At 37.3% G+C, this 20,164-nt stretch overlaps 1 protein-coding gene across 1 annotated transcript in view; it reads left to right on the top strand.

Moving 5' to 3' along the window:
• The window catches only part of LOC104838663 (apolipophorins), a 47,169-nt gene that overhangs the window by 21,962 nt on the left and 5,043 nt on the right, over nucleotides 1-20,164 (top strand). Inside the window, exons 11-24 of the mRNA XM_010578527.1 lie at nucleotides 791-973; nucleotides 4,072-4,224; nucleotides 5,530-5,674; nucleotides 8,615-8,773; nucleotides 9,503-9,621; nucleotides 10,707-10,988; nucleotides 12,013-12,168; nucleotides 12,625-12,809; nucleotides 13,615-13,797; nucleotides 15,224-15,315; nucleotides 15,501-15,670; nucleotides 16,928-17,087; nucleotides 18,168-18,247; nucleotides 19,458-19,638. Of these exons, the coding sequence (XP_010576829.1) occupies nucleotides 791-973; nucleotides 4,072-4,224; nucleotides 5,530-5,674; nucleotides 8,615-8,773; nucleotides 9,503-9,621; nucleotides 10,707-10,988; nucleotides 12,013-12,168; nucleotides 12,625-12,809; nucleotides 13,615-13,797; nucleotides 15,224-15,315; nucleotides 15,501-15,670; nucleotides 16,928-17,087; nucleotides 18,168-18,247; nucleotides 19,458-19,638 (2,248 nt within the window). The remainder of the gene's footprint in view (nucleotides 1-790; nucleotides 974-4,071; nucleotides 4,225-5,529; nucleotides 5,675-8,614; nucleotides 8,774-9,502; nucleotides 9,622-10,706; nucleotides 10,989-12,012; nucleotides 12,169-12,624; nucleotides 12,810-13,614; nucleotides 13,798-15,223; nucleotides 15,316-15,500; nucleotides 15,671-16,927; nucleotides 17,088-18,167; nucleotides 18,248-19,457; nucleotides 19,639-20,164) is intronic.

Genomic DNA, 20,164 nt, shown 5'->3' with positions numbered 1-20,164 from the left:
GGGCAGTAAAATCATAGATAGTCCTGTAGCTTAAATAAGCCATTAAGAATTTTTTTTTTTTTAAGTAAGTAATATGTTATGCCTGCTGGACTTGTGTGCTCATGAACCATTGATCAGCCATGGAGAATCTTGCGGAGTATATCACAGCCTGCTGTTCCCAGTCATATTGGTTCTGATCAGAACTACAAAAACCAGCTCTCAGTGTTAGCAGGCTTTCCACAGCATCTGCGTGAAATAATTCATCTTGAGTTAATTTGGGCTTCGCAAACGTTGGTTGAAGTGGTGGGATTTTCAACAGTTAACAGGCTTGCTTCAGAGAGTACAGAAATTTGGAATTTGCAGGTTTATGGGACAGAAAAATTAATTTTCATTCTAAAAATGGGTAAATTGCCTGTGACTTACTGACCTGTCAGTGCTTTTTGCTAAGTATTGAGGTGGGACTTAGAGAAACTGTACTGGTGGGTGTTTTACTATTTTGAGTGTCCTGGAAAGTAGTTTAGATTTGTTTTCACACTCCTTCCTAAGCACACAGGGCATGAGTTCTTGTGAAAAGAACTGAGGTCTATATCATGTTGACACTAATTTAGCCTGTATGTTTACATGTGAAGGTGGAAGAATTTTCCACTATATCTCTGCAGAGTTGTCCTTTAAGGGCTGTTTGTAAATATGCATTGTTGAGATTGAGTTTTAGCATTTAAATATTTTGATGCATTTATTTTCTGTGGCATATTACAGTAATCATGACAATCACTTTTCTGAAACACCCTGTTCTTTTTCTGCTTGTTTACAGCCTTTGCTGAAATCACCAGGAGCAAGCCAGAGCTGCTTCTTAGGAGTAACTGCTCTCTTACATAGGTTTTGTTCAGCTTACAGTTCCTGTGATGGTGTACCTGCTGTGCAGAGTGTGATGAGGACTCTTGGGACATTTTTGGGAGGAAATTGTACCGTGCAAAATTCAGAACAACTCATTGAGGTATCAGTCATACAGAAGCATATGATATAATGCTTTACTTTTCTATTCACTTTATGATCTAGAACTTGTTTGATGAAAATGGCATTCAGTGGATTTCCAGAAAGCCATGAATACAAGCTTTGTAAATGAATATTCTTTGGTAGGATGGGCAGATAAAATTTTGTAATCCAACAAGTACAACCTATCAGCATGGGTGTTCTTGTGTGTTTAAATAAGGGAAAGTCTTGGGTCTACTGATGAAGCAAACTTCATACTGTTGATCGGTATGAAGAACTCCCATCACTCCCCTGTAAAAATGGCACATTGTTGAAAGTTTCCTATTCCTTTTTTGACTCAAATCTTGTACAGTTAGTGTTAGCTGTGTTATTGCTGGCTAATAAGTTCTGCTGAGTCACAGTGTTACTGGCTGTAAGTCAGTCATGGTATTGGGAGACTAACAGGAGAGGAAAATCGTTCTTAGTTGCTGTGTGTGATCTTGAGTTAGGAGTAATTCCTGTCACAGTTCTGGGGCTTTTTATCTTTAATTGACATTTGCTGCTGAAGAAATATCATTATATCTTAAGTTTGATGATCTACTTAAACAATCGGTTCTTCCTTATCATGCTTAGAAAATAGAGATACCAATGACAGTGTATCACATAGCAGTAAGAGCCCAAGAGCTGAGTTTATCTCATGTATTTGTGTCTCTCTAATTTTCCAGTGTGCAAACTAAACACATGGGTTTTGTGTCTTTCTTCATACAGTGTGAGCAGTCTGTTAACTTTTAATTCTTACACCATTTATTAAAGGAATAACTTAAAAAACTAGATTTTATGTATTGGGATCCTTGAACAAAATTTTGATTAGAAAAAACAAAAGAGATTCCATTGCTGAACTTTTTTGTCTTCCCATCAGCCATAGAATCATAGTTTCTGTGTATGTTTTCAGTTTCTTACTATGTGCTGTATGAAATTTTCATAGTTCATTTTGGTAGCATTGGGATTTTACATGGTTTGGGGTTACATCACTCTCATTAGAAAAAATTGGAATAGGTGATGTATCTTTTAAAGTCTGTGCTCTCCATCGGAAAGAGGCATCACCGCACTGGTGAGTGGTCTCATGTCTCTCAGAGGTGCCTCACTGGTCTCTGCTGAGCCCTTAGAAAGAAGTAATAAAAAAAATAAAAACAGCCATTTAAGTTCCCAGAGGTGGATGTGGAGTGGTATTTTCAAGAGAAGCTTTGATATCAATGTTGCTAATGGATTGTCAGTGGGATTGGCATGGTCACCTGAGCATCTGCTCTCTCCATGCTTACTCTTACATCCCTTGCTGCCAGCTGGGCAAGGACAGTGCCATATGGATAGTTCCAAGCTAGGATTGTGCTGCTGGACTGGATGCCTATACATGCCAGTTTGCTAGCAGTTGACCAAATGAAGCAAATGTCTATTCGGTTTATATTGCAAACTTTCTCTGTGGGGAAGGGCACTAACTTCTTGGCTCTACTGTGGTGGGTTAACCCTGGTAGGCAGCTAAGCACCAAACAGCCACCTGCTTACTCTGCCTGCAGTGGGATGGGGGAGAGAATTGGAAGGACAAAACTGAGAAAATTCATTGATTGAGATAAAGACAGTTTAGTAAGTGAAGGATCCCCCCCCCCAACCCACAAAAAAAAACCCAAACCCACCAAAAAACCCAAAAGTGATGCAAAAATAATCGCTCACCAACAGTAGACTGATGCCCAGCCAGTTCCTGAGCAGTGGATACCTTGGAACCACCCCCACTCCATCCACACACATAGTTTTATTGCTGAGAAAGATGCCATATGGTTTGGAATATTTCTTTGGTAAATTCAGGTCAGCAGTCCTGGCTGTGTCCCTTCTCAGCCTCTTACCCACCCCCAGCCTGCTTGCTGGGCAGGTGGAGTAAGAAACAAAGAAAGCCTTGATGCTGTGCAAGCACTGCTCAGCAATAGCTAAAACTTTGTTGTGTTATCAACAGTGTTTTGGTCACAGATCTAAAATACAACACCATACAGGCTGCTGTGGAGAAAATTGACTCCATGCCAGCCAAAATTAGCACACATGCCCAATTGCCTTTTTCATGAAAACTTTGCTTTTTTTAACCCTTTTTGTCTTCCAACAAATCTGATTAAAATTAGCCAACAGAATAGTAAATCAGAACAGGGAACTGATGAACAGGGGAGAAAGACTGCCCGAGTCTCATTAGCTTCTTGAAAACAGTTCCATAACTTACAGCTGAAACACCGTTGTCTGATGAATGAAGAGCAGCCTCTTGAAACTCAGCAGCATGTTGCAGTGAGTGAATATACAGACGTGCGGGAGAGGTATCTTTGACTATGACAACTTTACTGAATACGTAGACCAGAACAGGAGATACCTCCCACCTGATGTCTCAAACCAGCAATAAATGGAAGTCTTTGACCCCAACAGTTGTGGAAGGTTTTTGAACATTTTAACTGTGTTGGCTTCAGTATAGTTGTTTCTAGGGGACTGTCGGTAAAAGGAAAATCAGGCACGATGTTGCGTTGAAGTCCCTGGGCTCTAAACTTTAACATAGCTTGTCATTAAAGATTCATTGATTGCCAGTGGTAACATGCTTTCTGGGTTCTGAAGGTGCACAGGTTTCATGTATGTTTAGTGGAGAAAACTGGTAACATTATGGCATCTGTTGACAAATTACTATTTTAAATTGGTTATTGTGTCCAGAACTCTGTGCTGAATCACTAGAAGGTCAAAATTACTGTGATCAAAAGGGACAAAATATTGAAGTACTTGAAAAACTTTTACTGCACATCAGATCCATGACTTCTGCTTTTCCATCACAATGTAGCTTTTGTATTCCACCAGGTCTAAGCCAGATTTTAATTACAAGTACTGTGTGGCCTTAGAACAGCTGGCCATATTCATATGAGTCTTGTGCTCACACTAAAGCCAGAATATAGCTGGTACAATAGGGGCTGCAATAAACACCCCAAATGACCCACAATCATTTTAAAGAGAGAATTTTTTTTTTCCCACAGAAAATGTTAATGCAATAGAATTTCATGTACAGCTGACAACGTGGTGAACTTTTTATTCTACCTTGCTTTGTATTTACAGATGCAACTGGTGTTAAAAGCCATTGGAAATGCGGGACTGGCAGCAGCTTCGCTAGCTCCTGTTCTGAGCTTGTGTGCTTCCCTGAAAAGTAATCCGATTGAAATTCGTCTAGCTGCTATCCAGGCCTTCAGGCGCATTCCCTGTTCTGTCAGGGTAAGTGATTTATTGCCAGCAGATGACTGACGGCTTCCTGGTGCTGTCCCAGAGTTTTGACTTTCTGGAATAATTATGAAACATGCAAATAAATAAGGAACAAGTGTAAACGTGTCTTCCAGCAGAGCTCTTCTGCTGTTGGAGAGGTTGGTAGGACCACCCCGATGAATGGACCTATATTATGCTTTGTTGTAGTTGAGATAACACATCCAGTGACTGAGGTAATGTTTGTGACTTCTTAAAAAGTTACTTCAGTTGGGTGACTTATGTCTGTGTGGGTGATGGCTGAAAACCCACAGTACTTGATTTTTCCTATAGTCTGTTGCACTGTATCATTCTCTGAAATGCTAAGTATTAATGTGAGAAGTTTGTTGTGATTGGCAATATGCTATCACAGTTAGAACATTTTGTTAATGGTTTAATAGAAGAAAACACAAAAGTTGTTTCTCTCAAATAACTTGATACTAAAAAGAATTTCAAAGCCAGGAGTGCTAGCCTGGGCAAAGCTGGCAGTCCTCCTCCAGAAGAACAAGAGGTTCCACATGGAATTCCACTTGGAGTAGCATTTTCTATGGCTTTTTAAAATTTAATTGCAGCATGGATTGGCGTAATATTCTTGTTCTGTAGTTACAAAGCTCGGTGTTGCTCCTTAGACCTGTTGAAAGTATGAAGTCTATATGTCGTCATACACCCCATCATTGTCTAGCAAATGAACTGCTAAACTGAAACCCTGTAGGTGGACTGGGGGTGTTAAATGATAATAGAAATGTTACTAGTATCAGTCACTAATGTCTTAATTCCTGGCAGTTGACCAAACAATTCGTATTTGTTGATACTGGGGAAGTATTGAACAGAATAAATTTGTTACAGTCCTACCCTTTGATTGAGACGAGAAGTAATGATCTTAACAGCCTGTTAACAAAAATGTAGCCAGTGTTGTGTGTGTATTAGCTGTGAAATATAATAGAACAGCTCTCCCCGGTGGTGGAATTAAACCATCATTAACAGTTGTGCCAGCAAGTGAGGTTTTGTGTTGCAGACAGTCCTGAATAAATTAGTTGGTATAGGATTCAGGTCATAATGACAGTTTGTTCTGGAAATTTGTGGACGAGGTAGTATAGAGAATATATACATATGTTTGTATACGTGTTGCATGAAGTGACTTTGTCAGGTATAAAGCAATAGCTATCTCTTTCAGAAAGAAAAACCTACCTGTACCTGAAAGTGCATACATGAGGTGTTTTAGTGGAGTAAATAATAATTGTCTTTTTCTTTTTTGGTTATCTTTTTATCTTTTTGTCTTAGAATGCTATATTAGTTCAGCTGTATCAAGCAACCAGCGAAGATGTGGAAATAAGGATTGCTGCTTATTATATTGCAATGAAATGTCCGCATGAAGAGTTATTTAAACAAGTACAGAAGACTTTGCTGAAAGAAACATCTAGTCAAGGTTAGCCAAGCAACTACTGAAATCTTACAGATTCCTAAATGATACATCAATGTAAGATTTACTTTACAGGTGTGGTGGTACCAATCTATATCAATTTTTAATTAATCTTAATACTTTATAGGTCATTTTTAAAAGATTATTTGTATGATTGCCACATTTTGTATAGGAATTGTGATACTGTTATTTTAAAAATAGTCAGTAAAGAGTGACTCTTCACAGAATTAGTTCCCTCTACTGGCAACATTTCATTAGCTGAATGCTCTTGAGAAAGAAATGCATGGAACATCTTTGATGTTTAGTGTATTAGAAATATAAATGGATAACTGCAAATTATATTTTGTTAGGTTGAGAAAGACACAAGTGGCAGAAAAAAGTATTGCAAGCTGCAGGTATAAAGTGAAATATCCTTAATTACCTTTTTAATGCTCCTAAATTCCTTGTTTGCATTTGTTTACTTGATGTAATACAAATATTTATTATAAGGACTCACTACCATGGTCTTTCTTTGGTACTGTCTTCTTTTGCAGTTATTTTATATCAGTTTTGATATGGTCTTAATATTGATCACAGTATCACATTTAAAGATAGCGTTAGACAGAAACTAAGCAGATCTGAAGACTGCAAAGAAAGGCCTGTTGATTTTCATTTAGATGATTTAAGGTATCTAGGAACTTTAAGGCTTCCTGCAGTTAGCATCAAGGCTTAGCAGGAGGTGCTTCGTCACTGTGCCAGAAGCGATTCTTCAGGTCAACTAAAAGTCCCAAGGGTCACAGTTTGAGAACTGTGGATCTAATGGCAAACAAATGGCATCAAGAAACTGTTTATAACACAGGGAAAAAGCAAAATGTGGGAACTGGGACATGTTGTGTTAGGAATGTTGCGAAAAGGACTTTGTGAGGGGTGTTAATCATATATCCAAATGTATAATAGCTGGCCAACAGTGTAGCAGCCATATGGGGAAAAGATTAGCATAAGTATAATGTCTTAATTATTGATAGTTTATTCTGATTTATGCTTCTTGCTTCTGTGGTTCCATGATCAATTATTGTCTGATCTGAGCCAGATTACTGACATGAGAGACTGAATTGAGAACTGATGCCGAGTAGAAAATCTATACTATGTTTAAAAGTAATCATTTTATTTAAGTAGCTTATCTGAAGGAGAAGGCGTTTGGGGTAGTATGAAATGAAACTGTAGGTTCCATAAAAGCGTAGAATCCTACAAGCTCTTTATTACCAAAGCACACAGATGTTTAAGCTGATCCCATATTTTGGGTGGAGGGTTTTTTTCTGAATTGTTGTACCACATTCAACAAAGAATACCTCTAAACTAATCCTTTGCTTTTAAATCTGTCAAGAAGGAGCAAACATGAAAGGCGTATCTATAAGATTGTTTGCAGGCAGATGAAAGGAGGCTCTGTCTGCACTCTGATGTGTCTGGATCCTAGCCAGCTCTGAACTTGAAGCCATGTATCCATTTTATCAGGATGTTATGTCCAGACCAGTATATCCTGCAGCCATTAGGAGTTCAGGCTCAGCATTGTCTTCATCTGATGATGTGGCTTGTGGTTTGGACAGGACTTGTTCCCCTCTGTTTAGAGTTCAGACAGAGAGAAATTGCATAAGCCTGCAAAACACTGTCAAGGTGTCCCCCACTCTCCTCTGTGGCTCCGTGCAAAAGAAATAAATTGCCTGATTTATGAAAGAGGTCCATAGGTCCATCTAAAATGTTGTATGTTTTAAACAATTTAATGCAATACTCCTGAATTTTGTTAATTTCCTTCCTTTTTCTTCGGCTGATGTAACACCTAAATAATTCATATAATGGACTTTTGAGTAACAAGTGCTTTTGGAGGCATAGAGCACATACTAGTTTTTAGTTGCCACATTCAGAAAAAGCAACATGAACAAAAGAAGTTGTATTGTGAAAAATGCAGTTATATCAGTATTCACTGTCTGTGCATTGAACTAGCACTGGAGCCCAATATCTTTTATCTTCAGGAGAAAAAAAAGCTTCTATTTAAGAACCAGACTCCAGAACACATGGAATATGTTTGCCCCCTACAGCACAGTGCATACATGGCCAAACCATGAATCAGCATGGTGTCATGCAGAAATATTAATTCTGAATCACAACTGTTTAACTGTGTGTGCTGCTTTTTTTTTTTCTTTTTTCTTTTTGGAACTGCTTTTGGAAATGTACATTGCACAGTATAGAAAGATTCTTTGTATTGGAATGATTTGTTTGTTGTATGTAAAGAAACTTTATTGCCAATTTTCTCTTACAAGTCCACCAATATTGTTGCCAGTGTTCATGTAGGGTGTCTGATTAATAGACCTCCCTATATTTAAAGTTGCTTAATGCTTGCCTTTAAAAGGCTTTTTTTATTCCTGCTTATAGTTTTTAACAGTTATTTTAAGATTTTCATGTGCTTGCTGTCTATCCCAGACTTAATTGTTTTATGTTTCAGTACAGTGGGTCAGTGATTTTTCAAGAACAAAATGAGTGATGCTGCCAAAGTTGAAGTTTAAAACCATCTTTTAAATAATTCTGTTGCATCTGTTCTTTGAAGAACAGAAACAGTCCAATATTATTTGAGCTGCATAGTCTGCCTCTAACATCTGTATTAGAATTGTATCTTTTTTTTGTAGCATTCCTTTGAATTTAGTACAGAAGATCCTTTGCAGACAGTGCGTAAGTAGGTTAACCTTACCTCCTTTTCTGCCTAGGTTAGCTGAGAAGCATAAATGAAACTAGGAAAGAATAAGACAGTGTTTAAATAAGTTGACTGTCATAAAGATAGGTGCATCAGACTGATTTTAATGGTGTTGAAAATGAATGAATTCTGTTGTGGTCAGGGAAACGGTTCCCTGTATCAATTTTTTAAAACTGTTTTAATTTTTCTCTAATTTCCAAATGCTCCTCTTTGTTTAATTTAAGTGGGCTCCTTTGTTTGGAGTCACCTCTCTCAGCTCCTGGAGACGGATGATCCATTGAAGGAGCACCTTCGAGATTCTATTCCTGATGAAATCCTTAGCAGAGATTTTGACCGGGAGACATGGAAATACTCATCATATTCCGATGTCACGTTCCACTCAGGTTTGTGGAGTTTTAGAACTGAATGCTTTGTAGCATATGGATTATTAAAATCCCACATGGCTTTTCTGCTCTAGAGAATTTACATTTTTTACATACCCAGATATGCAAATATAGGCTTGATTCTGCTTTGACCTTAATTGGAGTATATCAAATGTAATTCCAGCAAGCCAGGTACCATGGAACTTTGCCTTTTATGAGAGAGGAGAATAAGAGCCAATGAACTTTTTAGAATACTTTTGTGAACATCAACTTTTGATTCCTTCCTTAGTGAGCTTCCTTTGCAGCAACAGGGGATTGGGATGTATTTTTTTTTCTTCTGATTCATGTACTTCCCTTGGTATAAGAAAAGATTCAGGCTAATTCCTTCCTGTTTTACTGTTTGTTCATCATTTGTTTTTAGCAAAAACACTAGATAATATTTTTCAGAGTAACATTTTGATTTTCTGTCCATCTCTTCCAGTGCTATTGTGTACGATATGTATTGTAAATGCTCTTCTTCTAGTGTTAGTCAGATAACAGGCTTTCAGTAATGTCTGTTAGTCTTTGCTATAGTAAAAAGTTGAATAATTTCATCTGTTGACTTAATGTTTTATTCACCTTCTTTATTCACCTGTTTTATTCATCTTCTTAATGAGCAGAGTTGCAGTTTTCCAAAGAACGATGAGACTTGCAAAGTACATAAGAATAGCTGATCTCCAAATGACAGACATCTGTTATTTTCTATTGCAGCTGGTGCAGGTGCAAATATGGAAGCATCAGTGGTCTTTTCTCCTGCATCTTTTCTACCACGATCAGTCATGACAAATTTGACTGTTCACCTTATGGGGCAGGCTATAAATCTACTGGAGGCAAGTTTATGGATTTTTTTTTTTTTATCCCCCTCCTCAAGGGACACTTGGTGTATTGAAGTAAAAAGAAATATTTTCTAATTTCCCATTACAGTTCCTTTAGCAAGGTATGCTTTTCACTGCTACAGCAAAGTTGCCTCAGACTCATGACTCTTTTGTGTAATGGACTTAGTCATAATAAAACCACTTTCACTCTGATAGTACCATACACTAGTCAAGTAAGTTATGTTCAGCTCTTGTTGTTGATTCAAATGAAAGATAAAAGTCAGTGCTTTCTGAGACACTGGTCTAGCTCCTGCTTAGGACAGTAAGATTCCTTTAGTTGACTTACAGTGGAAAATGGATTGTCTTGGGTACAACATTCCTTCAATACAGGAGGTAGAGTCGTATATACCTAACTGAAGTCACTGTTTTAGTCTCATTGAGCATTCAGTACTTGGGATATTGAAATGGCCTGCCTGCAACCTCATCATTTTTAATTGTGCCTCTGATGTGCCTCCAAGAGAAAGCAGTGTTTGGCATATGGACCCTTTATTGCAGGTAAAAATGTGTATGTGAAAGAATTTAATGTAGCCTTCAGATTTCCAGTTTAAGCTTGCAAGGGAACAAAATATATTTTTTTCAGTGTCATATGCCCTGGATTTATATGTGTTAGTAATACTATTTTAGTCAAACTTCCAATCAGAATCTTATTTCAGGAGCATTAAAAGGGTGCGTTAGTGTTTTCCAATCAAAATGCTGTTTGTAACATGCTAAAATAGCAGTAGCTCAAACTGTCCCATCATGGTGTAAATGAACCAGTACCTGAATAAAAAAGGATTTTTATTTCGTACTGAGCTTCACATTAGCAACAAACTAAAGAGTTTTTACTGGAAAGTTTTAATACTGAAATATCCAGTATTGGATGCTACATGAGGTAGGATACTAAACTTTGTAGATCATTGTGATCATGTATGAAAAATCTTTCTTTGTACAAAAACCTAAAGGTTGCATCTGGATGTATTTTTTTAATTTCTGCCTGTAGAACTGGACATGGCTTATGCATCTCATTGTCAGGCTTTTCAATGCCATATGCTTTCCCCTAGGTTGATGTACGATTAGAGAATGCTGAGGCTCTCATGCAGAAGATTTTTGGGCAGAAGTCTGCTACTTTCAGTGACTATTTTTTTGCAAACACTAATGAAAGAAACCACAAGTCAGAAAACCCCGTGGAAACAACAGGAAAAGTCAACCAGAGGAAGCTGACTTTGAAGCGATACAGCCCCACTGATTATCTTGTGACCAAGTCTGGCAAGCCAAAGTTGAGAAAAGCTAACCAGAATTGTCCTAGAAGAAAGTACAGTAAGATGAGTGAGTTAGTAAAAAAGGTAACTGACTCTGTAAATCTTGGAAAAATTAGTGACATTCCCCAGTTAAACTCAGGGTCCCATCTAGCATTGGACGACTGCTCTGTATTACTGTGACTCCTTTGCATAAAGCATACGTAACTAGTTCCAGTCACTTGCAGAGAATTTAACAGCTGCATAAAATACAAAGCAACAAAGAGCCAGATTTTCAGTTTTTCAGATTGTTTTATTGTCTCAAAACAATGACTCTCAGCCAGGGGAGTATGTCCCCTGTGTTTTGGGCTTCCTCTCATTATTTTGAGCTCTGATCCTCTTTATACTGATGTCCTTTTGTCTGTTGACTTCTGTGGCACTGTAAACAGCTGCTTGATATTAAGTTCCTGAGTTGTGCTGTTTGTGGTCTGACTTCCCTGTTGAATGTCAGATGTTAATTGACCCTTTGTGAATTTACCCATGTTTCGAGAGAGCTATGTTCTATGTATGTAACAGGAAAGCTTTGGGAATTGACTTCAACTGTTGATGTATTATCAGGAAAACTTGGGGACCATGAGTTATTTCGTTTGTCTTAGACCATATCTCTACTTGGGACTCATCTTAGAGTTTCTTCTTACAGTGAAGCTCATGTTCATGTTGTGTTGCTGTTTTATTGATTCATAAAGAGGGAAAATGTAAAATTTTTACTTCTTAGCAGTTTATTTAGCAATCATGGCACCCATAATGTTGTATTAATTGAGACTGTATTTTTCAAAGTTTCCTCTGTTTGTGGGTATGTATTGCAATACTTGTCCTTTTGCCCAGTCATCTTAGGACTAGGCATTACCTGTGTTCATAGTAAAAGTCAGCTTCTGTGGTATGGAGCTGATGTTTAGCTGGAAAGAACAGGTACTAATCCAGGGTCTTAAGTAGTCTTGAAATATTTATAAAAGGGAGCCTAATGTCAGTTTACTGATAACATAGCCTGCACTGAGGAACTGTTTGTTATGAGTTTGAAAGGAAATTAATATAAACATCATTCTCTTCCTGATTTGTTTCTTTATCACGTCAGTTCACTGAGAGAATGGAGAGAAAGGAGGTGTTGAAATGTGAGCTAAGCATGAAGATCTTTGGAAATGAACTTAGCTTCTTGGATTGTGAAGATTTAAGAAAACAAATGAAACATTATTCTTTAAATCTGGCTGAGTTGGCTGTCAAACTTCTGAAGGTGAAAGGAACCTTTTTTCTATTTGAAAGTAGATGCCTTGAGAAACTACATTCTGACAGATATGTAAAAGATACAAAATATTACTTACTGTTTCTCTAAATTGAACTCTAAAAGACACTAGTATGTATTGGGTTTAAGCAGCATTCAATTCATTAGGCAAAGACTTGTTCTGTTGTCTTATGGTTCTTATCTCTTGCTGTTCTCATTCAAATCCATCCATGCTTAAATGAAAAATAATTATTTCTTTAACTGGGTGGGACAAGTGTCTAATTTGTGCCCTGGCCAGATGCAGGCTTTGGGCTGCTTTCTACCTTATTTCCCAAATCAGCTCAGTTAAAAACACTTTCACAGCAGAAGAATGCAGTGGGTAGTTTTATCTGGAAAAATTCTTGAATGATGACTTTATTATGCAAAATAAAATTCCAGTTTTTGTTTGTTTGGGTTTTTTCACCATAGGGGCAAGAAGTCCAGTTTAATAAAAGGCTGAGTTTGGCCACTGAAGAATTGCAGTTTCCAGCAATTTCAGGCGTGCCTGTTCAGCTGGCAGTCAATGCCTCAGCAGCAATCAACATAAAAATCAAAGGGAATGCGGATTTCAAAGAACAATCAAATTTCTTTCTAAATGGATATGTCAAGCCAAGGTAGTAACTGCTGCAAATGTGTTACTTTCACATATTCCTGATGTCAAGTAGCAATTCCTGATGTGAAAGTTTTGTCTGAATGTCCGTGGTAATCAATTAGGAGATTCCTGAAGAACTCAAGCAGTCATCAGCCTTATATTGCTGAATGGTTGCTATCCTATAAGGACAGCAGTGGTTTCCTGTCGTGCCTGTCTGATTTTGAACTCTATTGCTGTGCTTTTTCAGTACTGTTTTAAGCTGACCATTCCTCCCTATCTCTAAATCAAATTCCTAAGTGCTTGCATGCAGATGATCTTTTGAATGCTTTACCTGTTACGGGGATGGCATTTTTTATTTTTCTCAGGATCAGACATGCAGTTACAGGTTATGGATCTACAACTGATGGATGATTTAACTCTGTGTTTCCTTACCTGGCTGTTGTAGCTTTTTATGCATACTGAATATATTTACTAAACTTCACTAAGTGCTGTATAGGCAGAGATAAACTTACACTGTGATACTCAATCCTAATTGCTTTCCCTTTCCTGATATTTCATGCTGAAGTCTGCGTTCAAATCCCTTACTTAGGAGATATAGCAAAACTACACTTTAATTCATGTTAGAAAGTGTATGTCTGTGTACATACAATTTTTAAGTTATTTCCTGAAACAAAATAGTTGTCATGATTTTAATGTTAGAATATACTGTGTTACAGCATCAAACACGATGTATTTATTGAAGAGGATGAGCAGCCTATGGTTTAAATTAAGTGCTTTTAAAAGAAAGTGCTTTTCATAGAAGAATATGTATCTGAATCTTTCAACAGTGCGTTTGTCCAGCTTTCTGTCCAAATGGGAACTGTGGGGACTCTGGGACAAGCTGGCCTAAGCTGGTTAACAGGAATGAGGACATCTACTAGTCTTGATGGGGGAATCCAGGTAAAAAAAGGGCAAGAGCTCAAAGTTTTCTTGAACACTCCAGAAGAATCTATGGAGATAATTAATTTCAGGTAAGATTAAGCAAGGATATCTTCCTAAAATAGTAAAAGTAATAATTTTCTTGCATCAGAACTTAACTGGCAGGCTTATTAATAGAGCAGAAATACAGTTTGTCAGAAAACAAACTGTTTCAGTCTGACTCATAGTCCAAATCTGCCATTCAGAAGAAAAGGAAGGGGAAATTATTCTGAACATTTTACATTGTTTTACCATAAAAACGTACATTCAAATCAAAGCCTTATGATAAAAGATGTAAATGAATTTTTCATACTCCCCTGTCTTTTTCTACTGAATATCAGTGCTGTTTCTAGAACTTTAGTGTCCAAAGAATCTAGTTCAGGGAATTAAAGTGGAGGAAAAGCTTAGCATTACTTCTACAGATGGTATTTAGCAAAACCAGGTACAGAATAGTAATTAGCAAAACACTGGAATAATTTGGAATATAGTACTAACAAGGTGTGCTCATACCCTTCTAGTGAGTTTTTAGTTAGGTTCTTTAATGCTAGGTAAAGGTTACATTGTAAAATACCACCTCAAAAACTGTCAGATGTTAAGCAAATTAATTACTTGTGTTAATGCAAGCTAGGCTTTTTAGCTCTTTTTTTTTCTGCTGGCTTTCTCTTTTCTTTGGACTTTTAGATTTGATAGAAGTCCAAGTAGAAGGCACATATTGTAAACGACATGTCAACTACATGCCTCTTAGACATGACAACAGGTGAATGAAGTATTTACAGTACGTGGATTGTTGTTCCTTTGGGTTTCTCTTGATTTAGGACGTTGCGGTACTATAGGATATGCAGTTCAGAAAAGAGCTAAAAAGCTCTGGACTTTGCTTTTAAACCATCCATTCCCTTAGGACTCTGGGAAACTTACTAATGTACTTCTATTTCTGTCAGCTAGGATGGATGACAGACCAGAGTGAAAGTCAAAATAATTACAAACCTATACTGTGCTTTATTTGAACAAAAGACTGACTGTAGAGTCTGTTAGATTTTGCATTCACGCTCTTGCTCCCATCAAGTGCAGAGACCATGATTCTTGTACAAGCAGTTTAGTGAAGTTCTGAAGTTCTGGAAGAACTGTGAGACAGGAACAAAACTGATGTCCATACATACCCTAAGGGGGGGCGGGGAAATGTCTAGAAGCCAGGCAGTGAGTGGAGTTGGAATAAGATGACCATACCAAATTGCTCAGAACAGGGAAATCCAATACTATGAAGAACTGCAGAAGCATCTCAAGATAGTGACAGATTAAACATGGAAACTGTGGATAAAAATCAGTGCTAATTAGTAGAAATGTAGACTGACCTTAGCAGAACTTCATCTTTCTTGTTTTTCCCATCTGGGACAAGATGGCATATAACAAAATTTTGTTTAAATATTGCTGTAACTTTAGCATAATTGTTTTTATGTGACCGTTTGAAATTCTTGGTTGTAGCTCTAAACTCTACTTCACAGTGGTGGATGAGGTGGAAGATACAGACGTTTTCCAAGACCATACAGAAACCAGATCTTGCACTGGGGAGGGAGGTGAGTCTAACTATTATATTTGTCTTAGAAAGCTTGATCATTCTGAAATATCCCTAACAGATCATCTTATTCAGTAGAATTTCTTTCTTGCATATTAGTTCTAAAAGGTCTTCAGTGCAATGTTCATTTGCATGTTATCTTTGTTTGTTGTTCTAACTGAATGTTCAACTGTTGTCTTCCACCAGTGTCTGAGATTTTTGGCTGGCAGCTGTGTTCTGAAATGTCATATCCTGACCCAGCCAGTGGTTTGGTTTTCCCCCTTACGGGACCTCTGAGAGTGGCTGTCACATTAACTAAGCAAGACAGAGGCCTGCAGCAGTACATTATAGAAGCTGCATGTAACTATATTCCTCAGGTACCATTATGGCATGCTTCACTTTGGCGTTAGTTTTAGTTTATTATGCTGATGAAAGAATGGTATATCTCAGTACTATATATTCAACTTAACTGGCTTTCAAGGTCTACATTATTATTATTTCCATTCCCATTATAGTGGGAAAATATGTTGAAAACAAATTACTGATGCTGATAATAGGTACATACTATTTCCATATACAAAACAGTGCACATGAATATTAAGTTATTTGGTTAGATAAGACTGATCAAGCTGAAAGTAGAGACCACGATTTTTTGACTTGGTTCCCAGTACTAAACAACTAGGCCTCATTTAAATGACTTGTTTCTCTTTGTGAGAAAAAAAAAAACCTCAAACCCCAAATAATTAATTTATATTAAACACCTTGTTTAAAAGCTGAAGTTAGGTTCCAGTGAACCCACTCCAGAAGGCTGTCAGTTGTTTTAATATGTTTGTTTGGGCAAGCCCGGGAAAGGAATGGTTTTCAGCTTCTGCAGGGGACAGTAACAATTTATGGCTTTTTCTAAAATGATAGTATAGGTGTTTAACACGGGCAGTGGCTGGAGCCTTATCTTCTATCACAGCCCAAGTATGCTGCTGGGCTTGAGCTAATTGTTTTTACTGGGAGACAATTTGGGCTTTGGCTGTATTCAAACACCACTCAGTATCTCTGAGACAGTGAGATAAGGGCAATAAGCAGAGTAACTTTCCGTTTGTGATTTTGTTTTTCTCTAATAAAAGCAGGAAAGGGAACAGGCATTTTCCTCTGCCAGAAAATCTGCCGTCTGTAGGTAGGGCAAGGCCAAAACTGTCAACTAAGGCACCCACTGCAGGGTCAGGGTCATGGCGCCGTGTACCGTATCCCACTGCTGACACAGGAGTGTAAGGGCTTAAGGCACCCCTGCAAATTCTAGTCACTTAGCCATGAGCTATAGAGCTTAAATTATTACTGGAAGTGTGGTATGATTTTTCCCTAAGTTTTGGCAGGATTCAGCATAATTTCAAGATAAGGTCAGTAGGCTGTGAAATTCAAGGTGTTCAGACAGCATTTCCCAAGACAAGCACTGGACAGCGAATGGAAAATACACCCTGGGAAAAATAGAAGTTTCTTGCTGAAAAACTTGAAAAGCAGATAAGTGAAAAATGATTGTAGCGGTGAAGGTGGCTATTATCATGTGATGTAACCTGGTGTGATAGGTTGTTTTGTAAATGCTCTGCCAATTGCAAATACAGTTACCCTTTCTTTCTTTCTTTCAGGAGAACTCATGGATCCCAAATGAAGCTGTCCTTCACTTCTTCATTGGGACTCCAAAGTCAGACTTGAAAAGGGATGTTGGTGTTGACCTAAATTTTAGTGTCCCACAGAAGAAATTCAGAATCCGATTTATACAACCTAAGAAAAAAATTGAGATTCATGGTAGGTTTTTCAACTAAGAACCAGATTATCAGTTAATGTCAGTTAGGAGAACTTCATTAGAATTAACAGATAAATATCAATATATTTCAGTCAATAATCTAATGCTAAAACTGCATTATAGTGTGATAGCCGTTCAGTTTACTGCTTTAGGTAACACGCATTCCCAGTGGTTTTTGCATCTTGGTTAAGACTATTTTGCACAGTCAGAGGTTCAGTACTTGGTTCACAAACTCACGTTAAAGAGGAAAGCTGTTACCAGTATAGATGAAGTTAAGGCTAAGAAACACAGCAGATTGTTCTGTAATCTTTTACAGATGCTGAACTGGATTTACTATTCTGGAATTTTAGTTTGCTGTATTCTGTTAGTTATGATACAAAATTACTTGTTGCCAAATCAGTTAAGTACTGACTATGATATTGCTGTGCATTATAATAAAAAGTAACATTTCAATCACAGTGTAACGTAGAAAACAAAATCAACAAACACTTTGATGAAATATAAACTGATAAATATATGGTAATAATATAGACAACTTATTTCAGCTTCTTTGACATGCTGGTCAAGTGATGTTTTGTTTCGTTTTGTTGTATTCTACCATATCACATATTTAGAATTTGTCCCTCCAGATTTTTTTTTTTTTTTTTTTTTAATCTTGGTTATTTTCAAATGGATTGTATGGAAGATTTACCTACACTGTGCAAAGCTTTGCGTGCACAGTGTTCTGAGCGCATGAAATGTCTCCACAGCACAACACAGCTTACAAGTTTTAGCATGGGCCTAAAGGAAGTGTATAAATCACTTCCAGAACTAAACTGGTTTGTTGGAAGAAGCTTTGTTGCCTCTTCTCAATTAGTATTCTCAGAATGTCCTTTCAAAATGAGATGTGTATTCTGAGGACACTTCAATGCCTTTGCAAACTCTGTTCCTAACTTTTTTCTTTTGCTCTGATACCTATTATATTTTTACTCTGTAAATATATTGCTCACAACAATGGCAACTATCATTTTGGGTACAGTTTTATGAAGCATCACTGAACAGTATATATCCAGAAAAAGTAAACCGTTTTATTTTTCTCCAAGGGAGAATTGAGTTTTCTAAAAATTCACGAATTGGACACCTGGAGCTGATAGTAGATGACCGAGATGTATATTACATTAAGGTATGTTTTCAAGTCATGAGCTCTCATACTAGGATGAATACTTAAATAAAAGCACAGAAAAGAAAGACAATGAAAAACACACACATTGAAAAATATTTTTTTGAGCAATCCATCAGAGAAATTACCAGTCCTCTTCATTACATATTTTTGAGACAGACTCAATGCTAAATTGCTGTGTTTTAAAAGCTTTTAAGGCATGGCTTCTTCAAGTAATCTAAAGCGATTTTTTCACATTCAGATGCACTCAAAACCTTTGGGTTGCTTCCAGTGTTAAATCAGTAGAGAAGATCACATTGACTCCTGTGGGCTTTGGCTCATTATGGTGCATGTGTAGTCACCCAGTTTTTCAGACCTGTATTCTGACCATGCATAAAGACTCTGAGTAAGCCCAGGCTAATTTCTTCACATCTGAGGACTCTATATAAATGTAAGAATCTCTAAGATACAGTTCTTTATATCACAGAAATTGTGGTTTTTTTAAAGCACTGGGGAATAAGCAAGAGAATGCCAATGTTTAAAATCTGAAATGAAAAAGCAAACAAAAGTGCAGGTGGGATTTTATCACTGAAACTCTACAGACATTTTTGTTTATATTCCAGGACTTGAACAATTTTTTCATTATGCAATTGATACCCATAGCAGGATGCCATGTCTTATGTGGGCCTCCAAAACCAGTCAGTTTCAAACATTCTGCATTTTCCTACAGTGAGCACATTATTTACAGGTTGTTTTTTTTTTTCTAGAGTAGTATTTCAACAAAGACTGTTTGGATGTTTCTCACAAACCCAAGCATTGCAGATTGTGACATTTGCTTCTAGTCCAACCTAAATCTAGTTACCTCTGTGAGACTGCCAATATTTTCAGTAACACCGTATTATTTTTTGGCCCAGTATTATAACATTCTTAGTGATTTCAGTCACTACTGAAGCCAGCAGGAGGTGAAGGAAATAGCATCTCACACCACTGTCATTTTTTTATAACTGGAAAAACAGATCGGTCCTTCCTCCCCTTTATTTACTAACAGCAAGTTTTATAGTTTGGGGGTGGTATAAGGGGAGGCGTTGGGTGTATAGAAAAACAATCTCTTTTCTTCCTTCTCTCATCTCGTTTCTGAAATGCCCAAGTCTATACTGTTGCTTTCTCAAAACTTGATCAGTTTGTACTGTTGAGTGGCTTGGGTTTTGGTTTTTTATTTGTTTGTTTATTCTAGGGAATGACAGATTTGCAGATGCTGAATAGAGAGCAGAGATACATGACCCAGCTGGAGGTAAAGCTGATAAAGCAAAGCAGTCCTATCATTCTGTCAGGAAACATCACTAAACAGCTTGGCAAGAAGATAGCTTTTTCAGTATCCCTGAATAATTTATTGAAGGATGCTGCATTTCTTTCAGGTTAGAGGACAGTAAGTATTTGCCATATAATGTAAGTTCTGGAGCCCTTATATGTTAGGGTTGCCTGGTTTTGGACACATATTTCTAAAGTTCCTTTCAAATCAGTAAGAGTGCTTTTATTATTATCCTTGGGAAATTAGTACTAATATGTATTTCAGAATAATAGGAATTATAAATAAATTGTTTTTTAAGTGTGTTTTTAATTACTGTTTGTCGTGGCTTAACCCCAGCCAGCAACTAAGCACTATGCAGCTGCTCACTCACTCCCCCCCACCCAGTGGGATGGGGGAGAGAATCAGGAAAAAAAAAAAAAGTAAAACTCATGGGTTGAGTTAAGAACAGTTTAATAGAACAGAAAGGAAGAAACTAATAATGATAATAATAACAATAATAAAATTACAATAATAATAAAAGAATCGGAATATACAAAACAAGTGATTCACAATGCAATTGCTCACCACTTGCTTACTAGTGCCCAGTTAGTTCCTAAGCAGTGATCCCCCCCAGTTCATATACTGGGCATGAT

The sequence above is a fragment of the Haliaeetus leucocephalus genome, unplaced genomic scaffold (genome assembly GCF_000737465.1).
Source record: "Haliaeetus leucocephalus isolate CR32 unplaced genomic scaffold, Haliaeetus_leucocephalus-4.0 Scaffold636, whole genome shotgun sequence".
NCBI lineage: Eukaryota > Metazoa > Chordata > Aves > Accipitriformes > Accipitridae > Haliaeetus > Haliaeetus leucocephalus.
This window is presented reverse-complemented; position numbering and strand designations above follow the sequence as displayed.